Source organism: Moschus berezovskii, chromosome 10, assembly GCF_049115385.1.
Source record: "Moschus berezovskii isolate FMDL1 chromosome 10, NW_MosBer_1.0, whole genome shotgun sequence".
Lineage (NCBI taxonomy): Eukaryota > Metazoa > Chordata > Mammalia > Artiodactyla > Moschidae > Moschus > Moschus berezovskii.
Window position 1 is genome coordinate 74,652,215 of NC_142469.1, and position 23,834 is coordinate 74,676,048.

General features: G+C 38.9%; 1 protein-coding gene across 1 annotated transcript in view; it reads left to right on the plus strand.

Annotated features, from left to right (window-relative positions):
- The window catches only part of LAMA2 (laminin subunit alpha 2), a 710,698-nt gene that overhangs the window by 546,248 nt on the left and 140,616 nt on the right, over window positions 1–23,834 (plus strand). Inside the window, exons 36-39 of the mRNA XM_088840739.1 lie at window positions 5,745–5,856; window positions 11,981–12,143; window positions 13,952–14,162; window positions 23,171–23,287. Of these exons, the coding sequence (XP_088696865.1) occupies window positions 5,745–5,856; window positions 11,981–12,143; window positions 13,952–14,162; window positions 23,171–23,287 (603 nt within the window). The remainder of the gene's footprint in view (window positions 1–5,744; window positions 5,857–11,980; window positions 12,144–13,951; window positions 14,163–23,170; window positions 23,288–23,834) is intronic.

Genomic DNA, 23,834 nt, shown 5'->3' on the forward strand with positions numbered 1-23,834 from the left:
ACCCCATGGACTGTAGCCTGCCAGGCTCCTCTGTCCATGTGATTTCCCAGGCAAGAATTCCTGGAGTGGGTTGCCATTTCCTTCTCCAGGGGATCTCCCCAACCCAGGAATCGAACCTGCTTCTCCTGCTTTGGCAGGCAGGTTCTTTACCTCTAAGCCACCAGGGAGGCTGTGTTTTCTTTAACCTTGAACTAAACCTCAGCTCATCAAAGTCTACAGTAAGCCTTCTGTGATATTCCAGGTGTGATGGGATTCCTCTTATAATTGTGTTATACTACTGTGCTTTTTCTTCAGTTCATGATTATAAATTTATTTTCATGATCATTAAAAAAATAACTCTCTACCCCCACCAGCTCCAAAAGGTTTAAGTTGCCAACGTTTTTTTCATTTCTACTATTATATTTAAAAGAGAGAGAAAAAAAGACCGTATAACAAATCATACTTATTTGGAACTTTCAAAACCGACACCTGAAATATTTAAGGAGAAATCTCACATAGAACTGACTTATTTTTCCCTGGGGTCAGTTGGCTGTCTCTGTCCTTGGGCACTGTCTGTCCTAGTAGCTTGTCCTGACACTTCACTGACCCTTGGATAGACAGGACCAGTAGTGTCTGAAGATGACCCTTGAGAATATCATGTAAATGATCAGATCTGAAATTTAATTTCAGCAGGAAACTGTGTAAGTCTGCAAATGCAAAGGAGGATGGCAACTAAACAATGTTGTCTATTCAGTAGTTAGATTTGCTCCATTAGATTCTAGAAGGCAGAAAATGAAAGACACTAGTAATATCCAATGAAGAAAATTATGTGCAGGTTTCAAGAGGCACAGTGAGAACTGCTTGAGCTAAAGCAAGAAAGTAACAGCTACATTGTTCAGAAGTAAATGAACGTGTATCTAATGGTAATGCTTGCTGCCTGGATATAAATACTCGAAAAAACACACACGAAACAACCACAAAGAAAATAGAAGAAAAAAAAAAAGAAAAAATATCTAGTTGAGTGAACTTGAATGTAAAAAGATAATCAAAGGAAAGAGAAATACTTGCAAAGTAGTGTATAAGGCATCATTTACAAAGGAACACTGGAAAAATTGTAGAACAGAGGTAAGAGAATGTAAAAATAAGAAAGTCTAATGTAGAGAATGAAAGGAAGATTGTACATATTAGGGTAAATGAGAAGACATTTGTCAGATACTCAGGAACAAGATAATAGTGAGTAAAGAGGAAGCTGACTAAGGGATGGGGATGATAATTTAATAAAATGCAAGAAGAGCCAAACGGAATCAGACAGATAGCTCCTATCATGTGGTAGTTAGCGTTCATCTGTTACATTATCAGTGGTCTGTCCTGGGTGAAACTGATTTTTGTGAATTTCACTTTCACAGTCTAGCACCACTACCCATAGATGGTAATATATTTGTCATTGGCTCCCTTTATGGAGTCTCTCCTGGGTGGGTTTTAACAAGGTGACTCTTCAACTTAATTACTGGGTAATGAAACATGATTTTTAAAAGTGTATCTACATAGTGTTCTGATTTGAATTTTCAAATAGGTTAATTTACTAAAGCCTAAAGCTTCCCAGGTGGCACTAGTAGTAAAGAACATACCAGCCAGTGCAGGAGATGTAAGAGACACGGGTTCGATTCCTGGGTCAGGAAGATACCCTGGAGTAGGAAATTGCAACCCACTCCAGTACTCTTGCCTAGAGAATCCCATGGACAGTCTATGGGGTTGCAGAGTCAGACACAACTGAGTGACTAAACACACACAAAGCTTATGCACTTGAAGTATGGCAAAAGCTGGAGCCATGTCCCTCCTCCCACCCAGAATACTTAACTGCTGCATGTGTCTTCTCTGTCCTCCTGGATGTTAGCCAAACAGAAGTTAATGTTTGATACTGACAGAATACCTGGTTATGAGACATAAAATGTATGTCTCATCCCCAGTTCCCTACGTATGTGTGAGTTCAGATAAGTCACTTAACCTCTTCATAACCTTCCTCCTCACCAGTGTGAAAATAGGGATCATGCCCTCTAGTGGGAGGCTTCCCAGGTGGCACCAGTGGTAAAGAACCTGCCTGCCAATGCAGGAGACATAAGAGATGTGGGTTTAATCCCTGGGTCAGGAAGATCCCCTGAAGGAGGGCATGGCAACCCACTCCAGTATTCTTGCCTAGAGAATCCCATGGACAGAGGAACCTGGTGGGCTATAGTCCGTAGGGTCGCACAGAGTCAGATATGACTAAAGTGATCCAGGACGTATGCCCTCTATGGATCTCTAAAGGCAGGAAGAGTAAACGACATGCAAGAGAGTACTGTCAGCCCTTCTGAACGTGCGTATCAGCATGGGGTGCAGCTGAGCCTGGCTGTGGAACCCACCTCTTAGATGCCATAAGTCAGTGCCTTTTATGGCAGGAATCTCAAATCCCCTCCTCTCCTGAAAACAGCCAAGAGGGAAGCCTGTCTTCTTCTTTTAAGTACTGTGCTGGCCATAAAGATTTCTGCCCACCGCCAAGCTCTACCTTCACTAGCATGGTACTTGGTGTGCAGTCACCTAATTGCAGGAGTTTTGAAATACCGGGAGTCCAGTGACTAGAATGCAGTATCGTTGTGACCACAGGCTCTCAGGCTTGGCTCTCCTCCTAAGCACTCAGCAGTTGCTCTTCAGCAGCAGCATCCTATGAGGCTCTGAAAAATGTCCAGAAAAAAGCACCCAGCCATCCATATTCACTGGCAAGCATGACACCAGGCATATGGCCAATTTGAATGGTATCGGGAAGGCATATGGAAAAAATTTTTTTCCTCCAACAGGCTTTAGGACTTCAAAGGGATCGTTTGTTTGATTATCATTACATCAGTCAATCACCCAACATCTTTGACCCTCTACAGTTTGCCAGGCACTATGCCTGGCTCTCAGAGAAATAAAAGGAAATAAGACATAGCCCTCGTCTCCAAGGATGGAAATTCAACAGATATGACAAAATACCTAACAAAATAATTACCCACAGCAGTCATGAATAGTGGTAATGATGGCTGTTTTTGAAAATCTAAGAAAGGAGAGTATGGGTCAAAATCATCAAGGATATCTTCACAGGGAAGATGAGGTTGGAACATAATCATCCTGGGGTCTGGATTTATTTTGAGAGGGGAATTAGGGAGCGACTGTATGAACAAAGCTTTTTCTGGGAATGTTCCTAGAAAAGTGGGCAATAAGATTGGCAAGATTAGTTAGGAAATCGTTGCTTAGTCATATATTTGACAGCATTCATTGATATTTGCTATCAGTGAGGCGTCATACTAGAAGCTGGATATCAAGCAGTGAACAAACAGACCAAGTTTTTGTCCTCTTAGAGCTTACCCTTTAGAGAGGAAGCCGATGCATAGAGATGTCAATGCATAAACAGTAATTCTAAAATGCATGGTGCTAGGAAGGCAATGTTCTTCTATAGGAAGTTGGGGAACCTAACCCAGGTGCCCTGGGAATGACCATACCAAGAAGAGATACTTGTTAAACTGAAAGCTGTTGGATGACAAGGATCCAGCCACTAAAAGTGTTGAGCAGAAATTCATTCCAAGTAAAGACAGTAGAATACAAGAAGGCCAGAGGAAGGCAAGAGCATGGCATATTACACATAAGAGGAAGCCAGTGAAGCTGACTGCATAGGGTCTTACTGATAACATTGTTTACTTACTTCTTATCATGGGTTATGTAGAATTCTTGACATCTTAATATTGGAGTGTTCATGTAATTGGTAATTAGTTTGTCAATGATGATTCTTACATATTTTTATAAATTGATAAGTCAAGGCGATGAATACTGTCTTGATCATCCAGAATTTTAAAAAGAGTGTTATCAGTATACATTTATTTTCAAAAAATTAGATGCTTTGCACATAGAAGAGTTGGAAAACCTGATGGTATCAATATTTATGGGAATGATTACCTTTTGGTAATATAAATAAGATATTGATGAAGCAAAAAATAAGTTTTGGTTCAAATTATAATGTACACTTTCTGTATAATAAGAGATACTAGTGCTAGTGATATATTAATTCTTAAGATATTGAAAAATGATCGTAATGTAGATCAAATCTGTTATTATAATAGTGTTCTGTGATATGTGAAAACAGTGGTGATATTACAGAATACAATAAAATCCAGACTAGGCAAACATCTCAAGCAGTTTAGATGGCCAACATCTTAAGCAGCTGACCATAGGAATACAAAAGCAACAGTTTAAAAATTGTGTGAGTGTACGTTTGTGTGGTGTGTATGTGTAAAGAGTTTCTTGACTCAACCTCAGATCTAAAAGTTAAAATAATGTCAATATTAATGTTTTGGAAGAATTAATCCAGAGCATTCTAATATATTAACACGCTCCAAATCATTTTGTATATATACTAAAGCTATTAATATAAAGAGGAATTTTTAAAACTTTCATTGGATTCTTACCCTTTCATTCTTTTATTTGTGATGATAATACTTGGAGGTTAAGGAATTAGATGATAATAGTTGGACTTTATAGTCTACCTCTTATTTAAAATGTTGAAAACTTTCATGAATTAAACCTCTTACTGCCCCTGGGAAATCATAAAATGCACTCTAATTCCTGCAGCACCTCCTGCCACGTTCTATGCTGGCCAGACATTTAGTTCTATTTTAAGTCCTATTTAAAATCCATTTATGTATAAAACAATTTAGATTCTCTGGGCATGTCTAAAATGCAAGCAGTCTGGTACAAGATTGTGGAGTATTAATACCCTGCCAACGTGGGTCTTATTCAAATTATATTGAATCAGTTTGTGATGCTTTGATTTATTATCTATAGTTAGATTATCCCTATTTTTTTAAAATAGGAAGTCACACTTATTAGCATATGCATACACATAGAAAAATGAAGTGTAAACCTATGACAAGGTGCTCTAAATCTTGTAGTATCTGAAACTTTTAATGTTATACTTGCCATTTTTATTTGACTCCATATGGTTTATCTTAACCATGAACACATTAAATGGATTTCATTGTGTCAAATGGTATTTTCAGTGTGCATAAGGGTGGAAGTGTATGAGGACATTCTTTGGGAGGTGGGTCTATTTTAGGGTTCTGTTTTATTTTGTTGACAGTAATATATGGTCCTGTGATTACCAGAATCTTTTTTGGTGATATCATATGGGAAAGTTGGCATTTATTCTTCTTTAACATTTTACTAGATCTTTAGAGTGTTATAAAACAAGCATTTACTACTTAGTAGTTAAGCATTCCCTCTCTTTGTTTGTTTAATTAATGTATTGATCAAAACCAAATCTATAGGGTCAAACTTATTGAGACGGACTATCTGTGCCTCTTTCAAGAGATTGTTGCTACGCTCCACACTTTTCAGTAAATAAAATATGGACAAAACTGCAACATGTGGAGACTAAAGCATCCATTAAAGACTTTTGGCAATAGTACCTTAAAGATATTTCAAAAATAATTCCACTTTATTACTTCTTCTGTGCCATTGCGTATAACGAGGGTTTTAAAAAGACCAAATACAGCTCTCTGATTTCCATTTAATGGAAGAAGTAATAAAGTTTAATTGTATACTTGAGCACAGGGCATCATTTCCAGTACATCTGATCAATAATTCATCGATTGCCTTTGGCTCAAAGTAATGTTTGAAAGAAAATGCAGCCAGTGGGAGCTTATCTAGCTGTAGCTTCATCATCTCTATTAATTATGCTTTTCCCGAATTTGGATCATTAGGCTACCAAAGTGACAGCAGATGGTGAGCAAACTGGACAGGATGCTGAGAGGACCAACAGGAGAGCAAACTCCTTAGGAGAATTCATTAAGGACCTGGCCCAGGACGCAGAAGGTATTAGAAAAATCATAATTTAATCATTGTTTCTCCCAATAGGAAAATAGAAAAAGAAGGATCAATGAAGACTGGAATTTCTTTAGTAAGAGCTGGCCTTTCTAAATTTGAGGGTTGGGTTTTTTAAAAGTATTTTAATCAAGATATTCTAGGGCATTATCAGTTGAGAATCTATGGCTTTCAGTGTTCAATTTGTAACAATAGTCAGTGAATTAGGAATTATGAGTGCAAGTTAGCAATACATTGAATGCATTCCTTTGGGAACGCTCTGATTCTTGAGGAATACTGTGATTAAATATGATTAAATCAGTTAATGGGCAACTTCTCCTCTGCTATGGTGCTGTTTTTGTATTCAAAACTAAAAGATTCTTGATTTTTAAAAAATTTAATTTAATCATTCTGCTCAGTAACTTACAGCAGTACTTTAATTTCTCAAAATTACTTTTAAATACTTGGTTCTGGTTTTTAAAGAGCATCTGTTGCTTGGGATTTGGATGTACTGCCTTACCAGGAGCTGTACTGCATTCAGTCCACAGTTCTCTAGGAGTTAGCTGTCGGTATCCACCAATCTGATTTGAGAATCAAAGTGGAAGTCATTTTGGGGCAAAAGCCCAAATTAAGAAACTCAAAGAAAAGAGATAATGCAAAAAAAATAAGCCCTCAATAAAAAACCAAAACAACAATAGTTCTTAAGTATCTATTAATATATCAGAAACATCCATACATGTTGAGAAAAATAGGAAAAAAATTTTTTCTTTAAGAAATAAAACAGTTTAATTTCTCCACAATGTTATACATTTTAGACGTTTTGCTTTCTAATATAGCCAAATAAATCAGGACATGAGAACCTTCAAGGCTTTCAAGATCCTAACAAGTCATTCTTAGGAATCACAGGCTAAGAAGAGGCAGGAACTTCCAACGATCCCCTACAGCAAGAAACTGCAGAGTTTTAATCTGAGGCGCCATCTCAGGGTAAACATTGAATTTGGAACTTTTGCCAGTACTTTTATGTTTAAGATAAATGTGTTCAGTTCAGTTCAGTCGCTCAATCGTGTCCGACTCTTTGCGACCCCATGAATCACAGCACGCCAGGCCTCCCTGTCCATCACCAACTCCCGGAGTTCACTCAAACTCATGTCCACAGAGTCGGTGATGCCATCCAGCCATCTCATTCTCTGTCGTCCCCTTCTCCTCCCGCCCCCAATCCTTCCCAGCATCAGAGTCTTTTCCAGTGAGTCAACTCGTCACATGAGGTGGCCAAAGTATTGGAGTTTCAGCTTTAGCATCAGTCCTTCCAATGAACACCCAGGACTGATCTCCTTTAGAATGGACTGGTTGGATCTCCTTGCAGTGAGAAATAGATTTAAGGGACTAGATCTGATAGATAGAGTGCCTGATGAACTCTGGATAGAGGTTCGTGACATTGTACAGGAGACAGGGACCAAGACCATCCCCATGGAAAAGAAATTTTGCTTTTTTAAGCAAAATGGCTGTCTGAGGAGGCCTTACAAATAGCTATGAAAAGAAGAGAAGCAAAAAGTAAAGGAGAAAAAGAAAAGGAAAGATAAATGTGTTATGTAGTCTATTATTTCAGATGTCAGGATCTGGAACAGATATTACTCCTACCAAAACTAGTTAACTGGTTAACGTGGTTTCTCCTCAGCTAGATGAAGTTGTTGTGGTTTCCTTGACTTTCATTTTCCATTAACGTTGTTTTTATTTGCATGTGTTCCCCCCCCCAAAACCCCCCGCAAAAAAAAAAAAAAAATCCCATTGCAGACAGAGCGGGTTCACTCTATCTGAATACCTGAAGATGTTAGTACTCTAGGAGATTTCCTTTTGCTTCCATCTTATCTCCAACATTAAGCAGCCTATTCTGGGATCTCATCTTCATTGTTTCAATTAAATATTGCTACGTAAGAATAAATCCTAATAAGACATGTTTTCGACATGCTTTCGATAGACTCCACTATCAGCACTGCCTACCTCTCTAGGCTGCGCCCTCTATCTCCCAGTTTGTGCATACCACAGATACACCAGCAGGGGGCAGAGTGGAGACCGTATTTAACCCCGGCAGTCCATTCTAAAGGAGATCAATCCTGGGTGTTCATTGGAAGGACTGATGCTGAAGCTGAAACTCCAATACTTCGGCCACCTCATGCGATGAGTTGACTCACTGGAAAAGACTCTGATGCTGGGAAAAGTTGGGGGCGGGAGGAGAAGGGGACGACGGAGAATGATATGGCTGGATGGCATCACCGACTCTGTGGACATGAGTTTGAGTGAACTCCGGGAGTTGGTGATGGACAGGGAGGCCTGGCGTGCTGTGATTCATGGGGTCGCGGAGAGTCGGACACAACTGAGCGACTGAACTGAACTGAACTGGCTCCCATCCTGGAGAAGGAAATGGCAACCCACTCCAGTATTCTTGCCTGGAAAATCCCAGGGACGGAGGAGCCTGGTGGGCTACAGTCCATGGGGTCGCAAAGAGTTGGACACAACTGGGCGACCTCACTTTCACTTTCACTTTTTCATTTTTGGCTCCCATCGAGTCTGTCAAACAAAAGGGTTATGTATCATGGAAGATGATTGCCACTCCCTAAATTTTTCTATCAGTCAGGTGATCTTATTGTGTCTGTCCAAATGGGACACCTTTTCCTAACTCCTGTAACATGCCATGTGGATGGCTGTGATCCTGTACCTGAGGACAATGTTACTCTCTTCTTCCAGCAGGTCCTAATGAAGATGATAACAAAAATGATAATCACAGCTCTTTATAAATCAGAATCCAGCTGTTAAAATTTCATGAAAATTCAAATTTGTATATGTCAGAGTTAACCTAAATCATTTCTGTTATGTATATATACACAAAACCTTTTTTCCCTCTAGAAACCATAACAGTGGATAATCATCAGTATTCTTAGTTTTTATTAGTGGTAATAAATTGCTGTGGGAAAAGTGAATACCTCAGCCTGGCATTTGTCTATTTCAGTTTTCTTTTTAGATAGATGAAATACTTTACTCATCCTATATTCCATTATAAGTCTATATAGAAATCAACTTCTATTAATTGGAGGCGTTTTTATCTCACTACAATTTTATTAAGTCTACTTTGTGCTGACTTCTGACTCAGTCAATAAAATGAATAAACTACATTTTATTCCACACACTATTAGAATTAATGAGTGAAGGTATATAAAACTATTAGCACATATGTTCTGATATATAATAGGACTTAAGAAATGCTGGACAGCCTTCTTTCCTGTGCCTTAGGTCACAATAGTATTAGCCATTCGTGATAAATTTACCCGTTACAGGTTATTTTTCTCAGGTTCAGCATGAAAAATAGCTTTGTTTCTCCTGAGGAATTAATTGATTTGGCTTGCATCTTACAGGTACTGTATACCTCTTTTTTTTTTTTTATTGGAGGCTAATTATTTTAAATACTCCTTTTGATCCTGATGCTTTGGCTACTAAGGTGCTTAACACTAGCTTTAGGATCCACTGCACTGGACATTACAGCACGCCTTTCAGTCACTCTTTGCCTGATTTACATTAACATTTTTATCTTTGCCCCATCTCCTTTTATCGTTATCTTGTTTTAAAGGTATTTTAACCTAAATTCCCTTTGTAATAAGGTTGAAAAGATAATGAAATTAATAGATATGTTTATATTACAAGTATTTTTAATACCGTTGAAAATATACTGAAGTGCTAGTGAATATCTTGGAATAATAGACTACATAACACATTTATCTTAAACGTAAAAGTACTCGTAAAAGTTCCAAATTCCATATATAGGAGTAATGGAGCAATGAGACATCTATAAAAATAATACTTGCTTTCTTAATATAGCATCATTTTGCTAAAGCAGTGTTTGTGTACTCTAATGATTTCTTCTGGTTGCTTGCACATTGCTTTAATTTAAAAGAAATTATGTAATCCATATTTTCCTTTTCTCCATCATTCTTTTTGCACCACATTCTTCTCTGTAGAAATTTAACTTTGAGATTAGACTACAAGAGAAATAGTGTGTATCTCACATTCTGTGCTTCCTTGATAACACCTAGGACCAGGACTTAAATTCAATCAAATTTCAAAAGCATCTTTAAGCAAAACTCATTTATATGTTCACTTAATAATGAAAAAAAACTTACAGCCTTATCAGGTTTAGAAAGGGGGAATGATCCATTTCACTTAAGGAAATAATGTGAATGCAAAAGATGTCAGAGGTTACTTACATGCTACAAGTGATTAAAATCAATTGTACATATAGGTGTGCACTCAGACCGTACGATGGGGCTGTATTATTGGGAGAGTGAAGTCTACTACCATCGTCCTTGAAATCTAAAAACAGGAACCTTCTTACATTTAATCTCCCAACATTTTGACATGACCCCCACATAGTCTGCTGGACCAAGATGCATTATAATCAACAGTCCATGGTCACCATGATTCCTTAAAAATTGCATATCCAAGGTGATGTCTTACTAATCACAATGGTAGAATCGTGAGAAGGTTCTTTGTCATACATCAAGGGATGACTATGAAGCAGACAGCCAGAAAGAGGCACCCTCATTAACTTCTAGGAATAGCTCCTGAGCAATAATTTCTACCACAGGGCTAAGAATGGCCATATTTGTTCTTTAAAACACCTGATTTAGATTGTCCTGTCGATTTTAAACTATGACTATCAGAAATAACAGGTTGATTGCGGCAATTTTTTAACCAAAGACATTTATCATTAAAAAAGAATTGGAAAGATGTATTTTAGAAAGGGTAGAACTAGAGACTGAAACTCAGTTTCTTCCACTAACTCAAGATACTCAAACTCCAGGTGCCTCAAAAATTCCTGGAGGGCTTGTTAAAACACAAATTGTTGAACCACACCCTAGAATTTTTGACTCAATAGATCAGTGTTGGGACCTAAGAATCTGCATTTCTAATGATCCCGGGTGATGGATCTGATGTTGTCCATTTGAGGACCACATTTAAGAACCACAGTACTAACCCATCATGTCACACTCCTGCCGCCGGTGTGCTTGGCCTAACTATGTGCACTTGTTTCAGAAGGTCTGTTCATACCATCTTTGAACAACTCTGACCAGTGTTAATCAGAAAAGTTTCTCCAAGAATAGAAAAGAGATTTGAAAATTCTTTAGATCTTAAAGAGGTCTTAGGATACAGTCTTGAATGGTAGAAAATGGTCTCTTGGTCAGCCCATGGCCTTTATTCTGAGGATTGTCTTTGGGACTATTATAAACCTAAGGGCTCAGCAGACCAAAGAGTTTAAAAAAAAAAAATCTGTCTTCAATTTGCTAAATTAATGCTCCATAGAACACACTTCATAAAAAGTTGGTCTAAAACTAAGGTAGTACTGTGCACATGTTTCAATGCACCAATTTTTCAAACTTTTATTTGACAGAGAATTCTTTTTTCAAATGAAATCTTGCCCAGAACATCAACCTATAAAATAGACTCTTGGCAGAATAGACATCATTTGTAGAATACCTGAAGTGCCTGGAGAATCCTAAGATTCCAAAGAACACAGTTTGAAACCCCTTTTAGTGCATAATAAACACAAATTCACAGGATGGCTGTTATTGCTGAAAGGTATCTTTGAGCCCTAATGTATAATACCTGTCCCTATCCTGGGGCTCCTTTCCTCATTCCTTTGCACGAATCAACACAGAACTGTGTGGAAGTGCAAGGGCAGTTTCATTTTCAGAGATCTCATCACAGATAGTGTTTCTCTACTCAGGGTTTTAAAATTTCAACTGATTGTGTCTTACCAGCAATGCAGACTGTATTTTCAGCTTCCAAGTATTAATGCTACATGTCTCATTTTTTACTGTCTTACCTGAAGAGAGTTTGAACCACTTAAAAAGGAGAAACACTGTGTTTTAATTTCTGTGTCCCCCTAAAAGCAACATAATATGGAGAAATATGCCATATTTCCTTGTTTCTTATGGACTGGTGTAGCAACTGCCTCGCTTTCTCAGCAGGAACACCCATGACAAACAGCATTTCTCTCCGAGGTGGTTGAAAAGAGCAGATGCTGGCTGCCACTTTTACATGCAGCATTTTGTTTGCTAATTTGCAAAATTTGTTTTACCCCCTGCAGCTGTAAATGAAAAAGCTGTAAAACTAAATGAAACTCTAGGAACTGAAGACAAGGCCTTTGAGAGAAATTTGCAAGAGCTTCAGAATGAGATTGATCGGATGATGACAGAACTGAGGAGGAAAAATCTAGACACACAAAAGGAAGTTGCTGAAGACGAGTTGGTGTGAGTAGAAGCTCTGTTATTTTTTCATTTGATAACTGAACTTTCCGAATAGTTGGTTCGAGTTTTCTAAATTTTCCATCACATGTTATCAGTAGGAGATACTTTTTATGCTCTTTATTTTTCATCTACTTAGTTATAATTTATCTTGCTCTAAAATGGATCAAAGGCATGTTTATTCCTATATATAAATAATCAAGTAAATTATCTTTTTTTTTTTTTTTGGTGCTGTCCCTTCTGCAATTGGGCTCCAGGTGGCACTGGTGGTAAAGAACCCGCGTGCCAAGGCAGGAGACATAGAAATGTGGGTTTGATCCCTATGTCGAAAAGGTCCACTGGGGAAGGGAATGGCAACACGCTCCAGTATTTTACCTGGAGATGCCATGAATATGTAGCCTGGTGGGCTATAGTAGTCCATCGGGTCACAGAATCAGACACCCCTGCAGTGACTTAGGACACCCACTTCTTCAATTAGGCTAGTGGGCTTGCTTTATTAATTTCCTGTATTAGGGGCTTTAAAACTGTTGTTTTTGTTTTAATGAAAATATTTCTGGATAAATAAAGTTATGAATTTAGCAAGTCATCCTGTATATTTTGTCATCTTGGGAAATATTGAATAGAAGAACTGTCAAATAATACATACTAATAAAGTATGAAATAAAGGTTGGGGATTTGAGGTTATGAATAATGATAGTGATTTTACTAATGCCAATGAATGCCAATGGTTGTATACTCAATAAAAAGTACATTTTTACGTTTACAGTCAACTACAAAGTGATGGTGTTATTAATAATCAAATAACATCTACTAAACTAGCAACATTAGCAACACCTGTAAAGTTGTTAGAAAAGCAAATTATCCAACCCTATCCTGCTGCTGCTGCTGCTGCTGCTAAGTCGCTTCAGTTATGTCCGACTCTGTGCGACCCCATAGACGGAAGCCCACCAGGCTCCCCCATCCCTGGGATTCTCCAGGCAAAAACACTGGAGTGGGTTGCCATTTCCTTCTCCAGTGCATGAAAGTGAAAAGTGAAAGTGAAGGCACTCAGTCGCGTTAGACTCTTCGCGACCCCATGGACTACAGCCTACCAGGCTCCTCCATCCACGGGATTTTCCAGGCAAGAGTACTGGATTGGGGTGCCATTGCCTTCTCTGTACCCCATCCTAGACCTACTCAATTAGAAACTTTTGGGATGGGGCCCAGCAATCTGTTTGACAAGTGCTTCAGGAGATTATCATGCCTGCTAGTTTGAGAACTACTATTTTTCGAGTATTTAGCCTTTCTTAAAGGACTCAAACAGTATCACTTTAGAAAAACCATTAAGTTGAATCCAGAAAACTCCTAGAACTCAGTTCAAAGGAAAATAAAAGCAGATCAAAATTATACTAGCTTGTCAACAGCATGGCATTATATTGTTTCTAACCAAACATATCAATATTCACATCTTGTTATTCAAAGTAACAGAGAAAATATCTCATGGTTAGTCATATTTTATTTTTGGTATATAATATACATGATAAAACTGATTTCATCAGCCAGGTTTTGAGAATACCATGAGTTCCTTTCCAAATGATAATGTTATGTTATTAATAAATGTACAATGTGTGATTTTTTGTGCTTTAATTTTAAATGTTCTTGCCACTTTTCAGCTATCAGTTTTCAACTTGGTTTAGCACACAGTCTGCTTTAAATATTGTCATGTTTTTCCATACTTCTAATGTTAGTATCTCTTTGTAACACTGTTTAATACCAATCAACTCTGAGGCAGTGACAGGGGCTTATTGTCTCTTGTTGGGGTGGGTTGTTTATAGAGCTGCAGAAGGCCTTCTGAAGAGAGTGAAGAAGTTGTTCGGAGAGTCCCGGGGGAAAAACGAAGAGATGGAGAAGGATCTCCGGGAGAAACTGGCAGACTATAAAAGCAAGGTTGATGACGCTTGGGACCTACTGAGAGAAGCCACAGATAAAATCAGAGAAGCTAATCTCTTATCTGCAGAAAACCAGAAAAATATGACTGCTTTGGAGGTGAGTCCTAGAGTTCTTTCATCTGAATCTGGGAGCGTGGTATAGGGATCTGACCATGGCCAGGTAAGTCAAGTGGATGCAGACTGATGCATGTTTATGAGATCAAGTTTGACAACTCTGAAAGAGGACTTCTAAGAAGCAGGACAGAGAATGATCCTTCTTTTGTTTTTTAAATTAATCATCACTGCCCATATAATCAAGTAAAATTTAGATAACTTAAACTATTAAAAAATTTTAAGAACAGTGTGATACAGTGAAATGAGATCTTTGTTGGAAGTCAGGGGTCCTTGGTCTTAATGATAATTGTGCCACTAACCAGAATACAAGCCCAAGCAAGTCACAGTCCCAAAGCACCAGTCTCTCAACCAGACATTGAGTGTATCTAGACTAGAGTATATCTAGGGTTTCTTCAAATACTGCTACCTTGATTTTACAATCCACCCAACCTAATCCACGAGCCACGGTTTAGACACGGGCTGCCATAAGTCACAAAAGTGTCAAGAATTTTCTAATGGAAAGTGTAGTGAAAGTAAAAGTGTTAGTCACTCAGTTGTGTCTGACTCTTTGCGACCCCCATGAACTCTAGCCCATCAGGCTCCTCTGTCCAAGGAATTCTCCAGGCAAGAATACTGGAGTGGGTAGCCATGCCTTTCTCCAGGGGATTTTCCCAACCCGGAGATCAAACCCAGGTCTCTTGCATTGCAAAACATTCTTTATCATCTGAGCCACAAGGAAATCTGAGCATAAAAGAAACAGCTAAGAGACCAGAACTTGAGAACATTTAGGTTCTCTTCTTCTTTGCAACATGTTCTACGAAAATAGTACTTTACAATCAGTTCAAGTCTGAGTTCTTCTCTCTTCTTTTCCTTAGCCAAGAGATAGTTCTCTCCTCATGTCGATATATGGCAAGAACCATCACAATATTGTCAAGTAATTATCCTCCAATTAAAATAAATTGATTAAAAAAAAGGGGTGATAGTCAGTTTCTGCCTTTTTTAGAGCACTAATGAAGCTGGGACTAAAACAGATCCTTCCAGTTATTCCTTCCTCTCTCCCTCCCTTCCTTCTTTCCTCCCTTCCTTCCTTCTTCCCTTCCTTTTTTTGCTCATTCCTCTTCGTCTTTCTCTCTTATTTATTTCTTAACATTTAATACAAACTGATCACTTCCCAGGAGTGAATTCAGTACTTATGCTGACACAAACCTGTGTGTGTGTGTGCTAAATCACTTCAGTTGTGTCCTACTCTGTACAACCCTATGGACTGTAACCTGCCAGGCTCCTCTGTCCATGAGATTCCCCAGGTAAGAATACTGGAGTGCGTTGCCATTTCCTACTCCAGGAGATCTTCCTGACCCAGGGATCAAACCCGTGTCTCTTATGTCTCCTGCATTGGCAGGAGGGTTCTTTACCACTAGCACCACCTGGGAAGCACAAACCTGTACTTGGCATTTAAAAAAATAACTTCCTCACCAGAAACAAACTTACCTTTGTTCTTTTCAAAATATTTGACCGCAATAGATCTGAAAACAGTGGCAGACTTTTTTCTCTTCTAACATAAAATTTTGCCTTCAACTCTGATACTGTGGCTTCTGTTATGCTCTCAAAACGGTTTGTGAAATGACAGTTGAATAAGGAAAAAAGTCTGCATTTTTTAATCTATTCATTTTTCTCCATTTTCCTTTGGATTAAGAAGTAACAGGATGAATTAATTTTTAAAAGAAAAAAAATTTTTTTTCTGGGTCCCTCTCCTGGGACTTAGCCTTGTCATTTTGATGGAGGATTGAGAAGACTCACTGATGGATCTAATCTTAACCAATTTGGAGTCTACTGACATGCTGGCAGTATTAAAGAAAAAGCACCGTCTTGTTAGGCAGGTTGCTGGGCCGCCTTTCTGTCACAGGCTCCTGCATGATTCATCTTCCTCGGTGACACACCAGTGATGTAACTTACCCGGAGGTACACCGCTCCATTTTATGGCAACAGTTTAAGAAATTAAAATTACCTATGTGGAAAGTATAATAAGCATTTGGGAAGTATTTCAAGAAGAGTTATAGTGGCACAGTAAATGGTGCTTTTAGCTATTCCTTCATTTTAGTGATGTTTAAAACCAAGAGCCATCATTCTTGGGTACCTCTGGAGATGCCTGGAGCTTATGTAGTCAGTATTTAAGTGTAAGTGGTCCTTTTTGTATTTTCATTTTATATGCCATGCTTAACTAAAGGCTTGTTTAAAACTTACTAGAGTAAATAGATAAAGTGACTAAATTAATATGAGTAAGACACAGCTTATTTAAAGCTGCTTGCCAAGGCTGATTAAGGTTGATTGCCAAGGTTGATACTAGACTGGCCAATAAAGAATCACCTGGATATTTTACTAGAGATGGGTGCCCTGAGCATCCATCTAGAAACCAAGTTAGCTAGTCTGGGGTGTGGTCCAGAGTCCATATTCTAGAACATTCCTTGTGTTAATCCAATTTGCGACAGGTTTAAGAAGAGTTGATAGGTTGTATCCATTTGATTGAGTAATTAGTTGTAATTTAAATAAATGACTTCATTGAGACTGTGCCCACAAAAAGGTGATGCAATTAAGATCCAAGGCATTTTTTTATTATAAGAATGTAAGCATTTAATTTTTACTACGTAAAAACGTTTATCAAGCCCCTACTAAGTTCAAGGAATGTACTAAACAAAAACTGAGTATATCAAACACTGATGTGCTCATGGCGTGGTCCTCGGAACAGCAGCATTAGCATCACTTAGGCACTTGTTAATAATATGGGTTCTCAGGTCCCCCCAAACCTATCAACAGAAACTGGGAGTTGGAGCCCAGCACCTGTGTTTTTTAAATCCTACCAATGATACAGATGCAGCCTTAAGCTTGAAAGTCACTGATGTTCATATGATGAATAAATCACCATCTCTGATGACTTCCAGTGACTTGTACTTAGTGCGAGATCCACCCAATTAAACTAGTCTGTGCCCTACAGAAGTTCTGTTGGAGGTTTGTGAAGGAAAGGCATCAAAATCACACCTGGGTTTAGGAAAGGCTTCATGGACCTGACACATGTGCTAAGTTGTGAAGCATAAGCTCTAATTGGTCAAAGTAGAAGAGGAAGAACATTCCAGAAATAGGAAAATAAATGCAAACACACAGAGAGGAAAAAGGGAAGACACTTGGGCAAACGTCAGTGATGTGATAGGACTAGAAAGACTGCCTGTGAACTAGTGAGTGGACAGAAAGCCAACAAAGACAAAGGGTCCAGAGCTTGAGTTATAACAGAACTGCATTCTGAGACTAAGCTAAGAAATTTGGTTTTGTCCTGGAAGCTATCAGAAGCAATTGAAATATTGGAGTCATGGGTTAAAATTTTATTCTGGGGACTTTCTGAGTGGTTCATGTAAACTCAAAGATTGGTTTTGTATTGAATTATGATATAAGACTAGGAAAGCAGGCAGGAATAATATACAACTGTCAGTTAGATGCCTACCCTTATCAAGGTGCTGTTGATAACCAGAGTATTTGAGACTAAATAGAAATGATTCCTGGCCTCAGAGAACTTACAAATTCCTAAAAATTAAGGCATTTTAACCTTTCATTGGGCTTCCCTGGTAGCTCAGATGGTAAAGAATCTGCCTGCAATGCCAGAGACTCGGGTTCGATCCCTGGGTCAGGAAGATCTACTGGAGAAGGGAATGGCAACCTACTCCAATATTCTTGCCTGGAGAATGCCATGGACAGTGGAACCTGGATTATAGTCCATGGGGTCTCAAAGAGTCAGACATGACACACTGTGATTAGTACGAGGTGAGAGAATCAAACACTAAAATGAGGGCATCATAGAAGTTGCTAGAAATGATGGTACAGCATGAGCAGAAACACAGAGCTCCCAAAGTGTGATCTTAGGAAATGTCAAATAGAGCAATAACAGTCATTTGTAAGCTTCATAAAAGTCTGCAGCAGAAGATGGCTCTGGAAATGGCCCAGTTCGTAGAAGACTTTGAATGCAGCCTCCTAGAACAGCACAGGGCTGGAAGACCATTTCCAGTGATGGAAAAAAGGTGGAGACTGTGGGCTGAGGGGCAAAAAGATGAGCAATTCAATTCAACAAAGTAACATGTGTTGAGCATTCTGTCCCCGAAGGTTATAACCTGGAACAGAAAGGATAGGAAAAGGAGTATGTCAAGGCTGTATATTGTCACCTTGCTTATTTAACTTATATACAGAGTACATCATGAGGAACGCTGGACTGGAAGAAGCACAAGCTGGAATCAAGATTGCTGGGAAAAATATCAATAACCTCAGATATGCAGATGATACTACCCTTATGGCAGAAAGTGAAGAGGAACTAAAAAGCCTCTTGATGAAAGTGAAAGAGGAGAGTGAAAAGGTTGGCTTGAAGCTCAACATTCATAAAACGAAGATCATAGCATCTGGTCCCATAATTTCAAGGGAAATAGATGGAAAAACAGTGGAAACAGTGTCAGACTTTATTTTTTTGGGCTCCAAAATCACTGCGGATGCTGATTGCAGCCATGAAATTAAAAGACGTTTACTCCTTGGAAGGAAAGTTATGACCAACCTAGATAGCATATTAAAAAGCAGAGACAATACTTTGTCAACAACGGTCCGTCTAGTCAAGGCTATGGTTTTTCCCATGGTCATGTATGGATGTGAGAGTTGGACTGTGAAGAAAGCTGATCGCCGAAGAATTGATGCTTTTGAACTGTGGTGTTGGAGAATACTCTTGAGAGTCCCTTGTGCTGCAAGGAGATCCAACCAGTCCATTCTAAAGGAGATCAATCCTGGGTGTTCATTAGAAGGACTGATGCTAAAGCTGAAACTCCAATACTTTGGCAACCTCATGCGACGAGTTGACTCACTGGAAAAGACTCTGATGCTGGGAAAGGTTGGGGGCGGGAGGAGAAGGGGACAACAGAGAATGAGATGGATGGATGGCATCACCGAATCTGTGGATTTGAGTTTGAGTGAACTTCAGGAGTTGGTGATGGACAGGAAGGCCTGGCGTGCTGTGATTCATGGGGTCGCGGAGAGTCGGACATGACTGAGCAACTGAACTGAACTGATAACAACTTTGTTGTCTACTGAGAGTCATTTAACAATGTATGTGTGGTATATACTGGGAGAATTTGCTTGTGGAGTTACTCTGCCATGTCCAACTCTTTGCAACCCCATAGACTGTAGACTGCCAGGCTCCTCCATCCATGGAATTCTCTAGGCAGGAATTCTGCAGTGGGTTGCCATTTCCTTCTCCAGGGGATCTTCCCAACCCAGGGATCGAACCCAGGTCTCCCACACTGCAGGCAGACTCTACCATCTGAGCCACCAGGGAAACCTGGGAGAATAATTCCCTCTAATCACAAACTCTGTTTTTGCTCCTCAAATGCTCAAAGCTTCCTGTCTTAATTATTTTATATCCTACATCCTTTTCTATCTATTCCCTCTCTTTATTTATTTTATAGCACTCATTGTTAAAAATGTATTATACATTACCTTATTCATTTTTACCCTCCAGCCAAGCCATGAGCAACGTGTTTTCTGGCCTGCTGTATCTCCAGGGCTGAGAACAGTGTTGGGCACAAAGACAGAAGAGAAATGTTCTCTCTCAATGAATAAAGTATCACAAAGCAAACACAAATAAATGTTATATCAATACTTTAATCAATATTTAGGCGCTCCAGATAGATCCATCTTTCCTTGATACAAAACTAGATTTCATTAGTGTTTAATCTGAAATTAGCCACCACTGAAATTGCCTTAATCCCTAGATCATTCCTGCTTCAGTGTGATTAAAAACACACTGTGATCTTTGCAGAACAATGGGTTCCCTGCTGCTGCCGCTGCTGCTGCTAAGTCACTTTAGTCATGTCCAACTCTGTGTGACCCCATAGACGGCAGCCCACCAGGCTCCCCCATCCCTGGGATTTTCCAGGCAAGAACACTGGAGTGGGTTGCCATTTCCTTCTCCAACGTATGAAACTGAAAATTAAAAGTGAAGTCGCTCAGTCGTGTCCGACTCTTCGCGACCCCATGGACTGCAGCCCACCAGGCTCCTCCGTCCATGGGATTTTCCAGGCAAGAGTACTGGCGTGGCTTGTCATTGTCTTCTCCAAATGGGTTCCCTAAAGTAACTCAAATAGAGCTTTTATAATGGATTCTTTACCAGCTGAGCTACCAGAGAAGCCCAGAAAGATTCTAACTCACTGCTTAATTGAAAACAAGATGAATGGAGTTCTTCACCTCACATATGGGTGGAAATATTCTCCCTTCTATCAATATAGCATTTTAAGTTACCTTGATTCATAAATACAAAAAAACCATGCTGAAGAAAGATTCCTGAGTGTCTGCCCGTGGTCAATTTTAAATCAGTTTATATAAAAGCTAAGGGCTAGAATTCATAGTTGTGGAAAAGAATGTCAGAATTTGAAAAATAATATATGACTTATAACCAGGAGCATCAGCACTACCTCTCTATTTGTTGTTCATGAAGGGAGATTGAAATTCCTCTGATTTAGCTGGGGTGGAGAGTAGTTGAATGAAACAGGAGTCACAAGTGCAAACAGAACTATTTATTGAGGAAACTCTTCTAGGTACTGGAGATAGAGTGATCCAAAGACTTTTTGAAGAAATTTATACTATAGCAAGAAAGTCACTAAACCAATAAATAAGTATATAATATGATCATAAACTGGAGCATGGGCTGATATACATAATAAGTGACATGTTCTCATTATATTTCTTGATGAATGCAGTGTTACCCTTCGTCCACTAGGTACAGCTCAAGAGCCTATACATTTCATCCCATACTTATGCATGCATGTTGTGATGAATTGGTATTAATGATTGTCTTTAAATAACTTGTACGTTTAGCAGTTCTTAGAAGGAGCAATCAAGATGATTCAAGCTATATAAAAAATAAAATATAATTGTTTATGTTTCTATCATTTAAGGCCACCCTGTAAATATAATTCAGATAAATGAGTGCTAGGAAAAAGAAAATAAGGTAATTATAATAGTTAACGATTCTATAGTATTTACTGTGTGCTATGCTGTATTCCCGGAGAAGGCAATGGCAAGCCACTCCAGTACTGTTGCCTAGAAATCCCATGGATGGAGGAGCCTGGTAGGCTGCAGTCTGTGGGGTCGCTAAGGGTCGGACACGACTGAGCGACTTCACTTTCACTTTTCACTTTCCACTTTCACACATTGGAGAAGGAAATGGCAACCCACTCCAGTGTTCTTGCCTGGAGAATCCCAGGGACGGGGGATCCTGGTGGGCTTCCGTCTATGGGGTCACACAGAGTCGGACACGACTGAAGTGACTTAGCAGCAGCAGCAGCAGCATGCTGTATTCCAAACCAGTTTCTCTCAAATTTTATTGTGTATATCGGTCACCCGGGGTTCTTGTTAAATACAGATTCCAAGTTGGTAGTTCCCAAAAAGGCAGCAAGATTGTGCATTTCTAAGAAGCTTCCAGGTGATGCCGATTCTGCTGGTCAGTGGGCCATATTTTGAGTGCTGAGGGAATATACATTTTACATGAGGCTAAATGAAGGAGGTTTCCTCCAAGGCAGAGAACTGGGGAAGGGCAAATGGTTGAGGAAACAGCAACTGGAAAGGCTCAGAGGCAAAAATAAGATGTGTGTACTGGCAGCAAATTGAAGTGATTGGTGAAGAGGTAGAGAAAACAGGGTGTGAAATTAGCACTGGCCCAGTGCAAATAAATGTGGTTTCCACAATTGGAAAGTCAGTGCTGTCACAGCTGAAGACCCAGACTCTATCCTTAGGTAGTCAGGTTTAGTTGCTACATCCTATATGACTCTTTTGCCACCCCATGGACTGTAGCCTGCCAGGTCCCTCTGTCCATGGGATTTCCTGGGCAAGAATACTGGAGTAAATCATTTCCTACTCCAGGGCATCTTACCCCACCAGGGATCGAACCCATGTCTCCAGAATTGGCAGGCAGATTCTTTACCACTGAGCCACCGGGGAAGCCCATCCTTAGGTAGACTTGGATTCACATCTTAACTATACTATGTGGCCTTAGTAAATCACTTCACGTGTAGAATTTTCTATTCAGTTAAAAGATGATAAACACAGGACCTGTAGAGCTAATGTAGAATTAAGTGAGAAAAGCTTATAAACTATCTGGCCCATACTGAAATTTAAACGAATATATAAACTAGCATTATTATTTATCTCAAAAGGCATAAATGGCAAAGGCTTAAATTTATAATTGATGCAGTTAAATCCACAGGTAGAAAAAGGTGATTGAAAGAATGAGTCATAAACAGAAAGAAAAAGAATACTCCAAATGGAGAAATAGCACCATTTCTTTTTTGATTTTACTCTTCTAGACTAGGAATGAGTTTCATGTGGTTTCAAGACAAGCTATCAGTTTCAAAGAAAAATTAGAGTCTGCTCTCTTTTTACGGAACAGTCCATTAAGTTTATTCTTCCACGTGAGAATTTCTCTTTTTTTTTTTGAAAAGTACATCCCCTCAGTTCCTTTTAAAATCCCACTTCTTCCAGTTTTTACAGAACTCCCATAGAATAAATCTGCTCACATTTATGCCCACAAAATATTCATTTGGACACAGATTCTGGAATTTAATGTCTAGTTCCGATGTAATTCAGCATACTTCCACTTGCTCGGTAATGCATATTCAGCACTTACATTTCAGTTAAAATGGATGTCCATCTTGCTTTAAAAATCTTTTTTCATTCCTCAGCTACCATCACATCAGCCACCATTCTCCTGTATGACTTTCTCACAATAGGAGAAAGAAAGCACCTGGCAGATATTTAAAATAAAGTAACACTCGAAGGGTTGGCTGGGTAGTTTTTGTCATTCTCATGTAATCTCATAGTCAACATGACATATCTTGATTGCAAAGCCTTGATCAGACAGCTCAGGAAAGCCAGGAATACAGGGCTAGATAGGGTTTTCCCAAAAGGGCATTTTGATGTTTTGTTTATACTGTCTTACAGAAAAAGAAGGAGGCTATAGAAAGTGGCAAACGACAAACTGAGAACACTTTAAAAGAAGGCAATGACATACTTGATGAAGCCAGTCGTCTTGTAGATGAAATCAACTCAGTCATAATCGTGAGTATTTTATGAAACTCAAAGTTAAACGATGATAATGATGCAAGTGCTCTTGAATGGGAACCAGTGAGAAATTCAGTAGTGTAAGCAAATACTGTTACTTTCTTTTGAGTGTAAAGTTGTTTTTGGCTCGTTCTATTGTGACCATGCCCACCCATTGGTAATAATTAGAACTTCACATTATTCTCTCAGTAGTGAGGGTACTCGCACACTCACACCAACCTGTATTTTTTTTCACAGTGATGAAGGGCATTTGTCGTTCCTAGTACAGAACTTACAATCTGCTTCAATATTCATATAACGTTAGTTAAACGAGAAATGTAAAGCTCCAGACTTTCAACATGCTGTCTCATTCAGTAGATGCTGATATATGATGACATATGGTAACAGAAGTGCAAATAATCTAAAAGATCCTAATGACTATCATTTATTCATTTAGGCCTATGAAGTAGCATTTTTTTTTAAAAAATTGTTAGGTTCTTCTTGGTATAAATTCCCTTCACATATTTTTTAATCTCTTTCATTAAATAATAGCTTTTATTCTCTA